The 17,049-nt window shown below is 40.9% G+C and overlaps 1 protein-coding gene across 1 annotated transcript in view; it reads right to left on the reverse strand.

Annotated features, from left to right (window-relative positions):
- The window catches only part of PTPRO (protein tyrosine phosphatase receptor type O), a gene marked incomplete at its 5' end in the record, with an annotated part of 120,543 nt that overhangs the window by 26,631 nt on the left and 76,863 nt on the right, over positions 1–17,049 (reverse strand). Inside the window, 2 exons of the mRNA XM_052640433.1 lie at positions 6,491–6,572; positions 10,023–10,058. Coding sequence (XP_052496393.1) covers positions 6,491–6,572; positions 10,023–10,058 — 118 coding nt within the window. The remainder of the gene's footprint in view (positions 1–6,490; positions 6,573–10,022; positions 10,059–17,049) is intronic.

Below are 17,049 nucleotides of genomic sequence, written 5' to 3' on the forward strand. Positions count from 1 at the left end.
TGTCCAAGAATACGGTACTGGCAAGGTAGGTTTCAGGCCTTCCCTAGTGGCTCAAATCTATCTGCATTGTGGATTCCTGGGTTTGATCCCCGGGTCAGGAAGATCCCATGGAGAAGGGGATGGCTACTGACTCCAATATTCTTACTGGAGAATCCCATAGACAGAGGAACCTCACGGGTTACAGTCCATGAGGTTGCAAAGAGTCAGACACTACTGAGCAACTAACACACACACATATATATGTGCGTATGTATGTGTGTATATATATGTATATATAATGTACAGTAAGTCTAACTGTAAGTGACTAACATTTTCACTTTCACTTCAAAGTAGGCTCCATTGTGAGGCTTCCCTTTGTCTGTAAGTGGCCACCATCTTGGCTGTGTGCTCACATGATCTCTTGTTCGTGTGTACGTGGCGGGCATTGGGAGGAAGAGAGAGCAAGGTCTCTGGTTTCTCTTCTTATTAATACAAGGGAATTAATCCCATCATGAGGGCTCCACCCCCATGATCTTATCTAACCCTAACTATCTCCCAAAGGCTCCATCTCCAAAAACCATCACACTGGGGCTTGGACTTCAACATATGACTTTGAGAAGTGGGGGCACCTTCAGTCCGTAACACGGACCCCCATCTTCTGAGAAGAGCACAAGTTGCATTCTGGCTTTAGAGTCTATAACAATGTCAGCAGCTAAGCAGCACTTGTTTGCTTTGGGATAAGGTTGGACCTTAGAGTCCGATGAGCTAGCTGACTAGACTACGAGACAAGCCAGGAGAAGCAATGGGGCCTGTGATGCTGACATGAGAGGTTCCATCTATGGCAAGTGAAAGGTCCTGTGGGACTGGGCAATGACTGGTTACTTTTCAGGTAAACCCAAAGGGAGAAGAAAGGATTTAGAACAAGGTATCTGGTGAGGTTCTGTATTAGTTCCCTAGGGCTGTCATAACAAAGTACCACAAGCTGGGTGGCTTAAAAATAACAGGAATTTCTCATCTAATAATAAAGAAGGCCAGGAAGCCCAAATCAGGGTGCCAGCAGGCACATGTGTCCTCTTGAACCGACAGGGGCATCCTTCCCTGCCTCTTCCTAGCTTCTGAAGGTTTGCTGGTGATCCTTGGCTCCCTCACTTGCAAGTGCATGAGTCCAAGTTCAGCCTCTGCCTTTGCCACTTGGTCTTCTTTGTCTCCATGTCTTCTGTCTTTCCATAAGGACACCAGACATACTGGAGTAGGAGCCTACCCTACTCCGGTATGAACTCATTCATTTTAATTACGTCTGCAATAACTCTATTTCCAAGTAAGGTCACATTCTGAGGAATGAGTGATTAGGGTTCGAACATATCTTTTGGACAATATGTGTCATACTTTAACAGGTACTCTGAAGGAAGAATGGGAAACTTGGACACGATGGAAGACCAGGAAAGAACAACGTTAGCCTCAGGAAAGTCTAGCAGTAGCTAGTAGGGCCCTGGTTTCTAGGATGGGATTTAAGGGAAATACTCCAATCACTGGACAAAGTACTAGTACCGGCACTTGGAAGCTGAGATCAAACTGAGGCAAAGAGGGAGAGCAGAGAAAAATCAGGTCTGGGAGCAAAGTAAGACCCCTGGTATAAGGCTGTTGAAGATCTGAGTTGATTTACTTCAGCAATGCTGCAGGTAGATCTCCAGGGAACTGGAATGAAGCAAGTAAAAACAGCTACAAATAACAAGATATCAAAGGTCATCTCCTGTGAACCATGTGGCAAGCGGTATAGTTTTGTTTTGACCTTTACAGCCACATTTCTAAGCAAAGGTGGTGAGGGCTCTCCCTAGCATCCAAATCAAACACAAAGCACAGAAATTAATGGCAAAATGAACAATATGTGCCATGTCTTATGGGCTCTCCAATTCCGAGCTCTAAAGTCTGGATCTTCAAAATGTTTTCAACGTGAGACACAGGAAATGAGGAATTGAATCTAACCCCTGGATCTCAAACCTCCTTGAGAAAAGATGTATGTTTTCATCAGAAGGATAATCAATCTTTCCAGCATATTCAAAATCATATGTAAAGTTAAAAAGGGAATTTGTTCAGAAAATGCCAATTAGCAACTAGTGTAGCTTCATGTTGGCCTTCCCAGGTGGCTCAGTGATAAAGAATCTGCTTGCAACGCAGGAGACGCAGGTTCCATCCCTGAGTCCGGAAGATCGGCTAGAGAAGGAAATGGCAACCTGGCTCCAGTATTCTTGCCTGGGAAATCCCATGGATAGAGGAACCTGGTGGGCTACATTTCCACAAGGTCACAAAGAGTGGCACATGACTTGGCAACTGAGCACACACACATGTAGCTTTATGTATGACTTACAGTTGTGCTGGTAATACATGTAAACCCAGACATTAGTTTCAATTTGCATGATGCTTATAAATGATGTAATTTCTCAACATGAGCATGATCTTTCAAGGTCAGTGTCAAAGTGAATACATTTGACAAAGTACCTTTTGTCACTTTGAATGAATATGAATATGAATATTAATACAAAGTGAATAAGTATTCACATAAATGGAACAAATAACTATACAGATCCTGACTTTAGCTAGTCTAATTGATTCAGCTATCTCTACATGCTCTTGAACTCAGTAGACCTGAATCTGAGCAAACTCCAGGAGCCAGCAGAGGACAGAGGAGCCGGGTGTGCTGCAGTCCATGGAGTCGCAGCATTGGACATGACTTAATGACTGAACTACACAACAACAACAAATGCTCTTGAAGTCCCATTAGAGCAAGAAACATTTTTCATTCTTAAGCCTCCATTAATGATCAAGTTCTGGAAAATTTGAGGGCTGCCATGTGAAAGGTTTGATGTGCACCCTGAAATCAAGTGTGGATGCACAATGGGCCTTTGAAAACAGATGAGGTTCCTGACTCTGAACCTGAGGATGTGGGGGTGGGGTGGAGCTGAAGGTTCTTAACTCCTGCTGCTGCTGCTGCTGCTAAGTCGCTACAGTCGTGTCCGATTCTGTGCGACTCCATAGACGGCAGCCCACCAGGCTCCGCTGTCCCTGGGATTCTCCAGGAAAGAACACTGGCGTGGGTTGCCATTTCTTTCTCCAATGCATGAAAGTGAAAAATGAAAGTGAATTTCCTCAGTCATGATCAACTCTTCATGACCCCATGGACTGCAGCCTACTAGGCTCCTCGGTCCATGAGATTTTCCAGGCAAGAGTACTGGAGTGGGTTGCCATTGCCTTTTCCATGTCAACTCCTGGAAGGCTGTCAAATGAAAAAAGAAATGAGTCAGACCACTGGGTCACTGCTTAAGCAAATGTTAGTACAAAACCTACAATCTGAGCCTGTGATTGAAAACGGACTTCTAGAGAGTAATCTGTATTTTCTCACCAGAGCAGAGATTCAATATCAGAACTTGGCACCAAATAAATTACATATTTTACCAATCATGTTTTAAGAACAAAGGGATATGCAAAAAAGATTAATAGTAAATAAAAACATTAAACATGTCTCCAAGTCATGGTGTGATGGCTGATTCTATGCTTTAACGGCTACACTGTAGCACCAAGCTGCTTGGTTAAACATCAGTCTAGATGTTGGGTGAAGGTATTTTTTAGTTGCAATTAACATTTAAATCAGTAGACTTGAGAAAGTAGATTAATCTCTATAAAACAAGTGGATCTTATCCACTTAGTTGAAGGTCTCAGAAAAAAAGATCAATGACCCCTGACAAAGGAGAATTTCTATTTCTAGATTGCCTTTGGACTTGGGGAGCAGCAGCATCTTATCCCTAGACCCCTTACAGATTTCAAGACTGGCCAGATTTTCAAGGAACTTTTAGTTCCTTCTCAAGGAAGATCTAAAGGGCTATAGATAATATTCTCAAGGCCTATAGATAATATTCTCAAGGGCTATAGATAATATCCTGAACCATGTCCTGTGAGCTGTTTCATAGATACTGAAACCCCCACCAGGTGGAAGAAGTTAACTGTATGATGACTAGACTGTAGCCATGACATAAGCTGCCACAATTTTGAGAATTGGCCTCAAAGAAACAGAAATGAATAGACCCTGAACCTGAAGATTAACTGTACCTAAAACAACCAAGACGATGCTAGTCAGACCACTGATGACCAGTTTCAAGATGACTGTCAGAGCTGACTCCTGTTTCTGCGTGTAGCTCCCTCCTTCTATCTATAAAAGCTCTTGCCCACTGGTCGTCCGTGGGGAGAGTTGGCCTTTGGACAGGCATCCAAAATAAAGCAAACTTGCCTTTCCAACCATCTGGCCTCTTTAATGATTTTTGAGCGATTCCACTTTTGGCAACACTCTGAGGCTGTCGGTGGTTCCATAATCCACTATGAGAAAGAGGTTGGATTGGGCCAGAGAAAGTGAGGCCAAGGCTGAGAGAGAAGTAGAAATGAGAAATTTCTATTTCTCTAAAGAGGGGTTATCTGGCCCCTGATTTTAGCCATTCCTGAGTCTCAGCTGCTTCCCTGCTCCCCTCCTGGTATAGCCACTCAATCCTCCCTTTGATTATATAAGAGATCTTAGCTTTCATTTGAACAAGTTCCCATTATGTTTGGTCTAAACCAGTTTGAATTGTGTTTCTGTCATTCACAGAGTTTTTTTCTGTCTGGAAAAAAAAATATTTTCTTTTTACTGGAAAATGATTCTCTGAATTTTTTTTGAAAATGAGTGATGCAGTTCAGAAGCACAGTAATAATTACACTGGGGTTTGACGGCATGAACTGAGAGTACTTCAGCAAAGTACTGAAATCTGCCTGCCAGCAAAGGCAATGACCCTGGTTGTGCCAGTGAGATCAAGTCACCTAATAGGAATTAAATGACTGAGGCTTCAACAAAGTTGAAAGTGTACTTATACCATATTGTATTGACCGAAAAGTCATTTGGATGTGTCCATAAGCTGACATGGAAAAATCCAAACGAACTTTTGGGCTAACCCAATCAATTTCACCACCATGATGAGAATTATTTAGATATTTATTTTCTTCTGAGTTTAGCCCTATGTTTTCTTATAAAAAGCCTCCTTCTTTCATTCATATGCTTTTCTGAAATACCATCTTCCCATTTTGTTGTTGTTTAGCTGCTAAGTCATGTCTGACTCTTCTGTGGCCCCATGCCCCATGCTCCATGTCTGACTCTTTTGTGGCCCCATGCCAGGCTCCTCTGTCCATGGGATTTCCCAGGCAAGAATATTGGGAGTGGGTTGCCATTTCCTTCTCCAGGGGATCTTCCTAACTCAGGAATTGAACCTGAGTCTCCTCCATTGGCGAGTGGATTCTTTACCACTAAGTCACCACGGAAGCCCCCAATCCTCCCATAGATCTCCATTTCAAATTGGGTTTCTGTTCTTTGAGCATCTGGTGTAGCATTTATAATTTCATATGCCACCTGCATACAATGGATAACTCAGTCAGGCTTTATGTGACATTTCTCAAGACACAGGTGATAGTTGCGGGCTTTGTATTTGATAATGTATGAGACACTTCTCATCCTTAAATCCCCTGTTGGGATGAATATCCACACCAGGACTCCTGCTGCTTTTTGCAGAACAAAGCTATTCTTGACTGATGCGGGGAAAGAAGAAATGAATGTGGATAATGAGGATAAGGCAGCTTTATTCACCAGCCTAGTGTCTCACAGGAAAAAAAGCCTAAAAGGCTTTAAAAAAAAATGACACAATTTAGAAATCACTTTATCTTTCCTGTCTTTTCGGTCTCTGTGAATCACGAGTCACCTGAGCCTTGCTGTAGAAGGCTCCAGACTGTGTTCTGAGCTGTGAAATATGTGAGACGAAAACCTGAGGACCAGCTGTACCCCCTCACACTACAGTGAGCCTCGACTCATTTCCATCTACTCTGACACACATTCTTGGATTCAAAGAAAAAAGTGTGCTTCAGAAAAAGTAGATGTCGCTAATTTTGTTCTTCTTCTACACAAAGCATGTGTAACTCTCTCCAGTTTCTCCAAGAAAAGCAAACAAAACTTTGCATATCCAATAGACTGCCAAAACTCCTAAGGTTTTAAGAAACACCAGGCTCTTTTATGCTCAGGAGACAAGGGGCTCCAGTCCAATTCATCCACCATCCACACTTACCGTGGCCTAAATGACATGAGAAACACAGTAAAAATTCCCTGAAAGAGAAATTGCTCTGACTCTCAAGCCTCAGTTTGCTTCCCCCTCACTTTCCATCCCCTGGTTTTCAGTGTTACCATGAAAAACGTCTCCTGTTACCATGTTTGTTCACCCCAGTGCCTACATCTATTCTCTCCTTTCCTTCGTTTGTGCCACCCGAACACTGACCTGCCAAGGGATGACACCCTTCGCTCTGAACCAGCACCCGGGACAACCCTGAGCCCAGTGATCATTCTACCCTTTATGAATCACACTCAGCATTGCCCAGTGAGCAGAGGATGGATGCGGGTGCAAGTCTGCCAGTCCCAATGCCCCCAGAGGCAGGAAATGCTCCATCTACTCACCTCAAACTGAAGAGAAAATTTATAGTCAGAGTCTTTGGCCATGTCCTTGACGTAGGCATCAAAGTCATCCAGTTGAACTGGGCTTTGTCAAACACAAAGACAAGTACATTTTAAAAGTCCTGCTCATAGGTGTCCTACAATGTTTAATGCCTTACTGCTGAAACATGAACCATTTCCTTGTAGAAAATAGCTGTTTTATTTCTCACAGGTTAGCACTCATTTTTTAGGGTTAAAATTACCAACCCTAATATATGACAATTAAAAAAGAGAGCCCTATATACTTAACTTCCTTGAGATAGGAAAAATCTCTAGATTTTCCACTGAGTTTTACTTTAGCAGCAACATATTTCACACACACACATTCATACACACACAGGTATATGTGTTGTTTCTAGAAAACTCCAGTTTATAGGAAAAAACAAAGGATTAGCCTGAAGACCTGTTTGAATTATAGTTTTACTTTATTTACTTAACTCCCCTGAGATTTAACATGCTCATCTATGAAATATCATGGGGCACTTACATCGCAAGGTTGACACTTGTAAATCATAGACACTTGTAAATTTAAACAGTTTGACAAAGGCAGGGAATTGTGTCTCCCCAGAGAAAGGCTGGAAGCACATCTCCAGGGAGTTCCCAGTGCCTTGCTCAGAGAGGGCTGTGTTCAGAACCTTGCACATCTCCAGAAGTCTCAAAAGAGTTCATAAGTAAAACAAAGTAACACATCCGACTTTACATTTCTGCATATGCCACAGAAGTTCTCTCTCTGTTTTTGTTTTGTGGAATAAGAATTTAGTTGTATTTCCTGTAGTTTTCTCTAGCTGCTTATCTCTTCTAGAGCTTATCTGTCCCAATCTGTTCTCGGAGTTTCTGCAAGACACAGCACTCTGTCACCTAACCCAAGCCTTTCCACCTTACCAGGGTCCACAGACTTAGCCTTTCTCTTAGTCTTGCTACAACTTACTCAGCTTATGTCATCCACCTGTGGTCTTATTTCTTTTTAGCAAATACATAGCATATAATAGATATTTGTTCAAAGTTGTTGATTAGCTCCTCTGATTAATTTATGTTAAGATTTTAGTAGATTTTAAGGGTATTATGCCTCCCAGATAACACAAATTGTAATGGTTTTATTTAATAATAATAACACTGACTGGTACCCTTAAGTGTGTGTGTGTGTGTGTGTGTGTGTGTGTGTGCGCGTGTGTGTGTGTGTGAAAATCACACCAGGGAAGCCCTTAAAACATACTATAAACTGTAAATATGCTTAAGTGTTATCTTACTTGGTTGATGGTTAAGGTTAGACATGGACAACATTAGCCTCATGCTTGGGCTTTCCTGGTGGCTCAGATGCTAAAGAATCTGTCTGTAGTGCAGGAGATGTGGGTTTGATCCCTCAGTTGGGAAAATCCCCTGGGGGAGGGAATGGCTACCCACTCCATTATTCTTGCCAGGAAAATCCCATGGACAGAGGAGCTTGGTGGGCTATAGTTCATGGGGTCACAAAGAGTAGAACACGACTGAATGACTAACACACACTTTCACTTCACTTTTCAGAAGGAGCTCCAGAGAGAGCCAAGGCTGAGATAGTTAAGTGAGGAGTTTAAGACCTCAGGGCTACTAAGCCAGAGAAAGTGAAAGTGAAGTCGTTCAGTCATGTCCGACTCTCTGTGACCCCATGGATTGTAGCCTACCAGGCTCCTCCATCCATGGGATTTTCCAGACAAGAGTACTGGAGTGGGTTGCCGTTTCCTTCACCAGGAGATCTTCCCAACCCAGGGACTGAACCCAGGTCTCCCACATTGTAGGCAGATGCTTTACCATTTGAGCCACCAGGGAAGTAAGCCAGAGAATGCTAAGGATAACCAAGGAGAAGGACTCCTGGTTAAAAGCTTTCTCATTCAAACTTGCCATCCTTCTAAAAGAACAGCTAATTTGGGGGCGGGGGAGAGGGTCCCCTCCCCGCTGTCTCTGAGCAATACAATGACCTTAAAATAGGGCTTAATGATTCTAATTCTCATCCCACTAGGAGGAAAATGGGATTAGAAAAAGCAAAAGCAAGAAGAGGAGGAAAAACAAAGTCAGAGGAAGGACCAGGAAGAAGGACGGGCATCAGGGAGAGGAGGAGAAGAGAGAGAAAGCTGGTAAGGAGCAGAAATCAATCAGGGTGGGGAGGATTTAGACCAAGGAGGGAAAGAGGAGGTGAGAAAGGAGAGGAATGAAGGTAAGTGGAGAGAGGGAAGGTGGTAATGGTGGGGCATTTGGACTGAAAGAGAAAAGATAAAGAGAAAGTAAATGGAAAGATGGAGGGAGTCCCTCAAAAATGACCTGTAAAGAAGGAGAGAGGGCTAGAGGGCAAATGAGAAGAGGGAAGGAGGAAGTTAGCTTGACATGGGATTTTGGCTTACGGGCAGGTTCCACCACATCTATACACCACTCCAAACTTGAGTCCACCTCCTGCTTCTCCTCTCTGCCTCCATCTTAGGTCCCCTCTCAGTCCTGAGACTCCAACCTCTAACTGCGCTTATCTATGCCTCTGGACCTCACTTAACAACCCATCTAAAAATTTGGGGCAACAAAGTGTTTCTGTCAAATCATTCCTTCCAAGCTGACAGTTCCTCTCCTCTGCTTTGGCTGATCTTGCCTCTCCTGCCTCACTTGATAGATGCCAATGGAATGAGTATTAATTTGAAATAGATTCAGGAAAAAATATTCTGTCATCTACATGTGCCAAAACATTATATGTCACTCAAAGCTTAATAGAAATATTTTGGATTAACTTTTCTTTTGTGTTATGTACTCCATTAGCACAGATACCATAGAACTGACGGAAACTGGCTTAACTGGCTCCTTAATGAATTCACCAATACTCTGTCCCAGGCAAGTACCAAGAATAAAGTCTATTTATAGAAATTATTGACTCTTTATGTGTAGAGTTTTTAACTAAAGGCCTAGAGGTGATACTCTAATTAGGCTCTTGAAATCAACTGATAGCTCATTTTCATCCCTCAGAAGTATAATTCTTATGACTTAACCATTCAGTAGATAAGTGAAACCACAGGCAAGCTAAAGCAATTATCCTTTTCAATTTATTATAAAGATTTCCTGAGACAGCATTTATCAAGTATTTGTTATAACATCAAATAGAATAAAAGCCTTTCCCCTGCAATAAGCATGACATTTGAAGCTACAAAATGGCAAAGGTTTTTGTACTACTTTGATGTAGCTAAACATTATATATTTTTTATAGATGTAGAAGAGTAGACATCCTTCTGTAAGACTTTTATAATTCCTAACAACCCATTCTTCCTCAGATTTCATGCAGTGAGAATTATCCTTATTCTTGAAATGTTTTCTGTTGATACACTTTCTTGGTGGTCGCTGACATCCATACGTATAAACACACCAACACATAATATGCATTTGCCTCTTTCTTAAGCTTCCTTCTGTTAAAGACACACAATCTTTTCAATTTGGAAAGTGAAGATCATTATGAAGAATATTTTTAAATGAAATAATAAGAAAAACTTACTTAGTCAGTTTCCTCTTCTTTAAGCCATTTTTACTCCTGAGAATTAAAAAAAGAAAAGCAAATTTATCTGGGCTAAAGAATTGATTAACATATGATTAAGCTTAGGGAGCTTTAAATAATTATTGTATATCAGGCACCTCTATTATATTAAATTTTTATTAAAAATGCCTAATTTGTTTGATTACTTTCCCTTAAATGAAAAGATAATGATAAAAATTTCAGATTCATTAAAAAAAAATTCGACTAGATTTCAGAAGCAACCTATACTTTATATTTCAGATTTGCAAAAAAGCTGAGTTCTAGAAATATAATTTCTTGCTCCTAGGTATTAAGTTGCTGAAGTGTTTTGTAAATATGTAAAAATATCTATTGGGTGAACACTCCAGGTTCTACAAGCAAGAAGGAAAAAAATTGGGAAATAAAGGTGACAGTTGATGGACAGAGAATGGACATACTGGTTTTTTACTTAAAGACTAAAAATAACATTTTTCAGACATTTTCAACGGGAATGTGAATTTGTGCTATCAGTGTTGCTATGTGTCATAAATTCTACTACAGCATTGTTCTTACTCAGTTTTGAACAAAGTTTTAAGCTATCTGAAGAATTGCACCTTTTACTTGCTTGTTTCTGATTCATTCCTAGTCTGCAAACTCAAACACATAAGTACTAATTATGCTCCAGCTGATTACATTTTAAGACTATTTTACAGGGTAATTATTTTCTACCAACATGTAAGATAACTGACCTAAATTACCTAAAGCTAGGATAGTATCTGCTGAAAGCCTTAATTATTCTATTTAGATTGTCTTAAATATATGATATTGATACATGATTGAGTGTTACAACTTTTCTAAGTAGTTTTCAAAGGCCTTGAAATATTGATGGGAGCACCCAGACCTTCAGAGCACAAACAACAGGTAGTAAATAGCCAGTTGTGATCTGAGTACCCTTATGTGACAAAATAATTATTGATATTTAAAATTATGAATATTTGGGTACCCTCATTTCTGGGAAGTCATTAGCAAATGAAATACTACTTCCTCTGGAATTCCATAGCACTTGATTCATGGAGTGTTTCTCATGTGGCCTGACCATGGGTTGTACACGGACTCCTTGCTAGACTGTCCTGTGCCCTCAGAGCTGAGTACAGTTCATGGAACACTAGTGGGTGGCCAATAAATGCTTATTTAATTGAATTGAAAGAAAACGTCTTTATTATATCATCCTCACAATTTTACTTAATGATGCAATTAAGAATTGGATATTAGACTTGGTCTCATGAAGGATCCCACTGGGGAAATGGCACTTGTGGGTGAAGAGGAAGTGACAGAAGGAAGGACGTATTCATAAACGAAAGCGGTGTTTCTGTTTTTCCTTTTCTAGAGAGTTTTTATTTCTTCCCAATTCTTAGTGAAGATAATCCATTCAATAGTTCTTGTCATTTCTTTTCTCCCTCAGCTTCTTTTTATCTTCCGTATTTGGGAATTTGAAAGAATAAACATTCAGGTTTTTACTTTGCCTCTTCATCATCTCCTCCCACAGGAAACCCCCCCAAAACAACAACAACAAAAAACACCATCATATTGGACAGAGCTGTGCCACATAAGTGTTTGGGAACCTAAAGAAATCATTTCTTGAATAATTTTCTTAAATTGGAGTAATTGCTTTCCAACGTTGAGTTTGTTTCTGCGATACAATGAAGTGTATCAACGATGTGTGTACATCTATCTCCTTCCTCTTACCTTTCCCCCACCCCTCTAGGTCATTACAGAGCATCAAGCTGAGCTTCCTGTGCTACTGAATAATTCTTTCACTCTGCTCTAGTAATGAAGAAAAGTTATGGCCAACCTAGATAGCACATTAAAAAGCAGAGATATTATCTTTTTCTTAATCTGTGTGAATTTCTTTTTTAAAGAAATTATTGATTTTAATTGGAGGCTAATTACTTTGCAATATTGAGTGGTTTTTGCCACACACTGACATGAATCAGCCATGGGTTTACACATGTTCCCCATCCTGAACTCCCCTCCCACCACTCTCCCCATTCCATCCCTCTGAGTTTACCCTGTCTCATGCATGATCTCAGAGATATTACTTTGCCAACAAAGGCCCGTCTAGTCAAGACTGTGGTTTTTCCAGTAGTCATGTATGGATGTGAGAACTGGACTATAAAGAAAGCTGAGTGCCGAAGAATTGATGCTTTTGAACTGTGGTCTTGGAGAAGACTCTTGAGAGCCTCTTGGACAGCAAGGAGATCCAACCAGTCCATTCTAATGGAGATCAGTCCTGAATATTCATTGGAAGGACTGATGCTGAAGCTGAAGCTCCAATACTTTGGCCACTTGATGCGAAGAACTGACTCATTGGAAAAGACCCTGATGCTGGGAAAGATTGAAGGCAGGAGGACAAGGGGATGACAGAGGATGAGATGGTTGGATGGCATCACCGACTCAATGGACATGAGTCTGGGTGAACTCCGGGAGTTGGTGATGGACAGGGAGACCTGGCGTGCTGCAGTCCATGGGGTCACAGAGTCAGACACGACTGAACAACTGAACTGAACTGTAATGATAACTTACTTAACTTTAGTAATCATACATTTACTTCCTGTAGGAGGAGCCCATTACTTTAGTGCCTGATGAAAGCAGAATTTTAGCATAACAAGAAACAATTCTGGTAACTCTGGAGGTTGCCAACATATTTTGCAATTCAGAGTGGAATAAAAAAAGAAAAACACAAAACCTTTCTGTTCCAAACAGACTTTAAGGGAAACCAGGAGGAAAAAAATGTCTGTGGTAGGGTAACACTGAATAAATATAGTGCTGAAATATTAAGCCGCTACTGTTTCACAGCTGTCTTGAAACCTGATTCATGGAAGAGAGGCACTACTTTTTTCTTTCTGTTGCATTCACTGATTGAATGAACCTATAATACAATGTGAAATTCTACCACGTGTTTTGTATGCTCTTGTCTTAAGTATATGTCTTTATAGTTTGTGTACGACTTTCATTGTTCTGATTAGATTTTACTAAATTGCTGAAGATTCCCAAGGGTTCTTGTTATGTAAAGCTATGGGACATGCCAGTACTGAATTGTGGGACTTCACAGCAAGACTGAGAGAATGTTCCCACATTTTCAATGGCTGTACTGATCCTATGACTCAAATCAAGGGAAAATTAGCTTTTAAACATGTAAGTTCAGGCTTTGCTAGCAGTTTTTCCTTCATCACTTTATGGACAGAGCTCATGAGTGTGTGCATGCCACAGTGAGCATTTTGGGTGATGTTGAGGTCATCATCTTGTCATTGCAAAAGATTTTCTGAATAACTGATTAATAACACCCATCTGACATATAGTATATACACATATAGGATTATGTACTTCTTTTACTTTTTCTCTTTCACTTGCATTAGATATGGTTCAAAACCCTAATGACTTCAAGAAGTTAAGATGCACTAGGAGGTGGAAGGGAGGTTCAAGAGGAAGGGGACATATGTATACCTATGGCTGATTCATGTTGATGTATGGCAGAGACTCACACAATATTGTAAAGCAATTATCTTCCAATTAAAAATAAATACATTTTTTTAAAAAAAAGATGCATTCTTTATAAGTTCTTCATGATTATGACTGTCTTGGAAAGCCCACCAGAATGGAATTCATTCCAAGAGGAATATCAGGCAATGGCAGAGACATGGGGTCTATGACGGTTAAAAACAAGCACAAAGTAAACCTGAAAACAATAAACTCAAAAAACTCTAAATTTCCTAAGCAGTATGTACTTTTTCATGATACAAACACAAATCATCTTCACATCTTAAGTAGGTCTTTAGAGTGATGTCATTCTCTGAATAGAACATGCAACAAACAGGAGTAAAGCTGAGCAGTAATACTGCAACATGCTTAAAATACTGACTATTAAGGATTTAGAACAGGCAGATGAGTAGGTGAGTAGAGCATGAGGTGACTATGATGGTAAAGAAAAGACAGTAACAACACTGAATCTGGAGAGAGCTGGTCCAAATGAGATGGTTTTCTTTGAATAGGAAATACAATCTGAGATCACTACAGTCAGAAATCCTGGCCGAATGCAATTTTAAGATTAAGCCAATGGACACATAGGCTCCATGGTGATTCTGCCACTACTTGGGAAAAGATGTGAGCAACCCTATTTAGGCAGGAGACAGATGGGCCTGGCAGGGTAAACCAGTTGGAGATTCATTCTCTGTTGGCAAGAAAAGAATAGCAGGACAATTAAGGGAGGAGGCTAGGCCTTGCTCAGACCACGTATTTCTTGTTCCTGGAGTCAGGAGACCTCCCTGACTACACCTGCAGAGAAAGGCTCCTTGGAGGTCAAAGGGGGAATAATGTCAAGGGATGCCCTGCCCAGATGACTGTGAGGTAGAGATGTGTGGGAGGATCCTCCCACAACATGGGAGGATCCCGAGATATATCAAATATGGACTGTGAACCAAGCAAAGCAAAATGACTGGCCGAAGGAAACCAGAAGAAATGCCCAATAAAAGCAATTCAAACTGCCATGAGGGTGTGACTTAGCGACTGTCTCTCTCCCCGAGTCTGCCTGTGTGTCCATCCACATGTACTGTACATTTTCCCTCTTAATAAATACTCTACTTGTTTCATTAATTTCCCTCTTTGTGAAATTCTTTTCTGCAAAGCTGAAGGGCCAGGGGTCTTGTCATTGGCCACTGGTCTGGTGGCTAGGACCTGGTGTTTTCGCCACTGTGACCCAGCCCACTCCAAGCCATTGCCAGCTGAGGCCACCTGAGATCAATATGAGGGGAAAAGAGTCTCTAGATTTCCACACAAACCATGAGAAGCATCAGGGGGATTTTAGACAAATCATCGGGAATGTATCTATCCAAGAAGTTGACAGGTTAGACATGAAGCCAGGCAGTGTTAAGAATGAAGGGGATGGCTCTGTTATTTGGGGTGGTTGTTAATAGAGAGGTGAAATATGAAGACAGACATATCTGAAGGAGGATTTTAAAAGACTACCTAGCAATGAAAGCAGGGGAAAATATCCACAATTTATGAGATAAAGAAAAAAGTAGCAAAGAGTAGGGAATTTGGGTGGCTTTGTGAGAGTACTGAACTGTAATTGAAGGAGTAGGGACCATACATTTTACCTGTTTTATATCTTGCATAGCACAAGTGTAGGGCTGGAAACACAGTTTGGGTTCAGTACATTTTCATTGCTTGTTATGTGTGCTGCTGCTAAGTAGCTTCAGTCGTGTCCAGCTCTGTGTGACCCCATAGACGGCAGCCCACCAGGCCTCCCCGTCCCTGGGACTCTCCAGGCAAGAATACTGGAGTGGGTTGCCATTTCCTTCTCCAGTGTATGCAAGTGAAAAGTGAAAGTGAAGTCGCTCAGTCGTGTCTGACTCTTTGCGACCCCATGGACTGCAGCCTACCAGGCTCCTCCATCCATGGGATTTTCCAGGTGAGTACTGGAGTGGGGTGCCATCGCCTTATATGTGCAGTTGATGGAAAATGCAGAAAGCCTGGGGCTCCATCTTTTGCTTTCTTGTCTCTTCTGGAGATAACCATTTATAGCCTCAGGACCATTCTTTTAAAAATTACTGAATGAACAGACCTTGAAGGGGTTGCTGAAATTTGAACCTGTGTTCATCAGTGGGAGGGCTTTCTTGGTAGCTCAGCTGGTAAAGAATTCGCCTGCCACACAGGTGACCCCAGTTCGATTCCTGGATTGAGAAGATCCCCTAGAGAGGGGATAGGCTACTCACTCTAGTATTCTTAGGCTTCCCTGGTGGCCCAGACAGTAAAGAATCCTCCTGCAAAGCAGGAGACCTGGGTTTGATCCCTGGGTTGGAAAAATCCCCTGGAGAAGGGAATGGCTACCTACTCCAGTATTCTTGCCTAGAGAATTCCATGGACAGAGGAGCCTGGCAGGTTATAGTACATGGGATCTCAAAGACTTGGACATAACTGAGCGATTAACACTTTTACTACCTTTTTCACTTTTCACTCATACAGGAACACCATCTGATGTCAAATATTTAAAATATTGACTGACTGTGGTGAAGTCCTATACAGGAGACTGTTATTAAGAATAAACTAGGAATAATAGTGAAGGGGTCTTTCTCATCCAGCACATTCCTCCAACTTTATTACTTACACAGCACGTCTACCATGTTTCAGAAGTTTTTCAACTAGTCCTTTTTTTATATATAAAGAAAATAGAAATTCTGGTATTAACAATCTCCATTGTGAGGACATTGTTTTTTATACTTTTCCCATTGAAAATCAAAGTTGTAACTTTGCCCACTGTATTTTTTCTGTCTTCAGAGAAGCCCAACGTTTGATCAATTCTAATTGATTGGCTAACTCTCCAGAATGCTTTAAATATTGAATTCTGTCCCCTCCCCAACCATGAGACCTTTTTCCAGTCCATGAACTGGTTTTTATTGTTTTTATCTGAGTCCTTCTCAATTTGTCCAGGTTTCTGGATCCATTCGTACATAATTTAGTACTTAAACACCATAGACTAATACTTAAGGACAATGCTTTTTTTTCCTCTGAGAAACTGGTGCCTTATGCTGACTTATGGTTCAGAAAAAGAAATAGTTCTTCGGGATACATTAATCTCAAAATTCAAGATCATGATCATTATACTTTATAAAAACTAAAAGATACTCTTTGAGATTTGATTATTAAAATGATTTAAAAGTCAAGAAAATAAGAATTTAAAGGAGGCTTTTTAGAGAGGAAAGAATAGATTTCAGAGACACTTGGGTTTGGAATCTGAATTTCCATATAGTCATGTGATGTCAAGATAGCTAATCTCCTTTCGCCTCTATTTCTACCACTGTAAAATGATGCTGATAACAGTCTTTGCAGAGGTGTGGGGACAATTAAATGATTACACAAAGAGGCTCACACACAGTCAGTGGTTCAATATTCACTGAGTGAGCATCATTATAAAAACATAAAGTCCCCCTCAAACAGAGTACAGTGCTCTGGGTTTCTTTGTCTGATTGCATTT

This window comes from Budorcas taxicolor, chromosome 5, assembly GCF_023091745.1.
Source record: "Budorcas taxicolor isolate Tak-1 chromosome 5, Takin1.1, whole genome shotgun sequence".
Lineage (NCBI taxonomy): Eukaryota > Metazoa > Chordata > Mammalia > Artiodactyla > Bovidae > Budorcas > Budorcas taxicolor.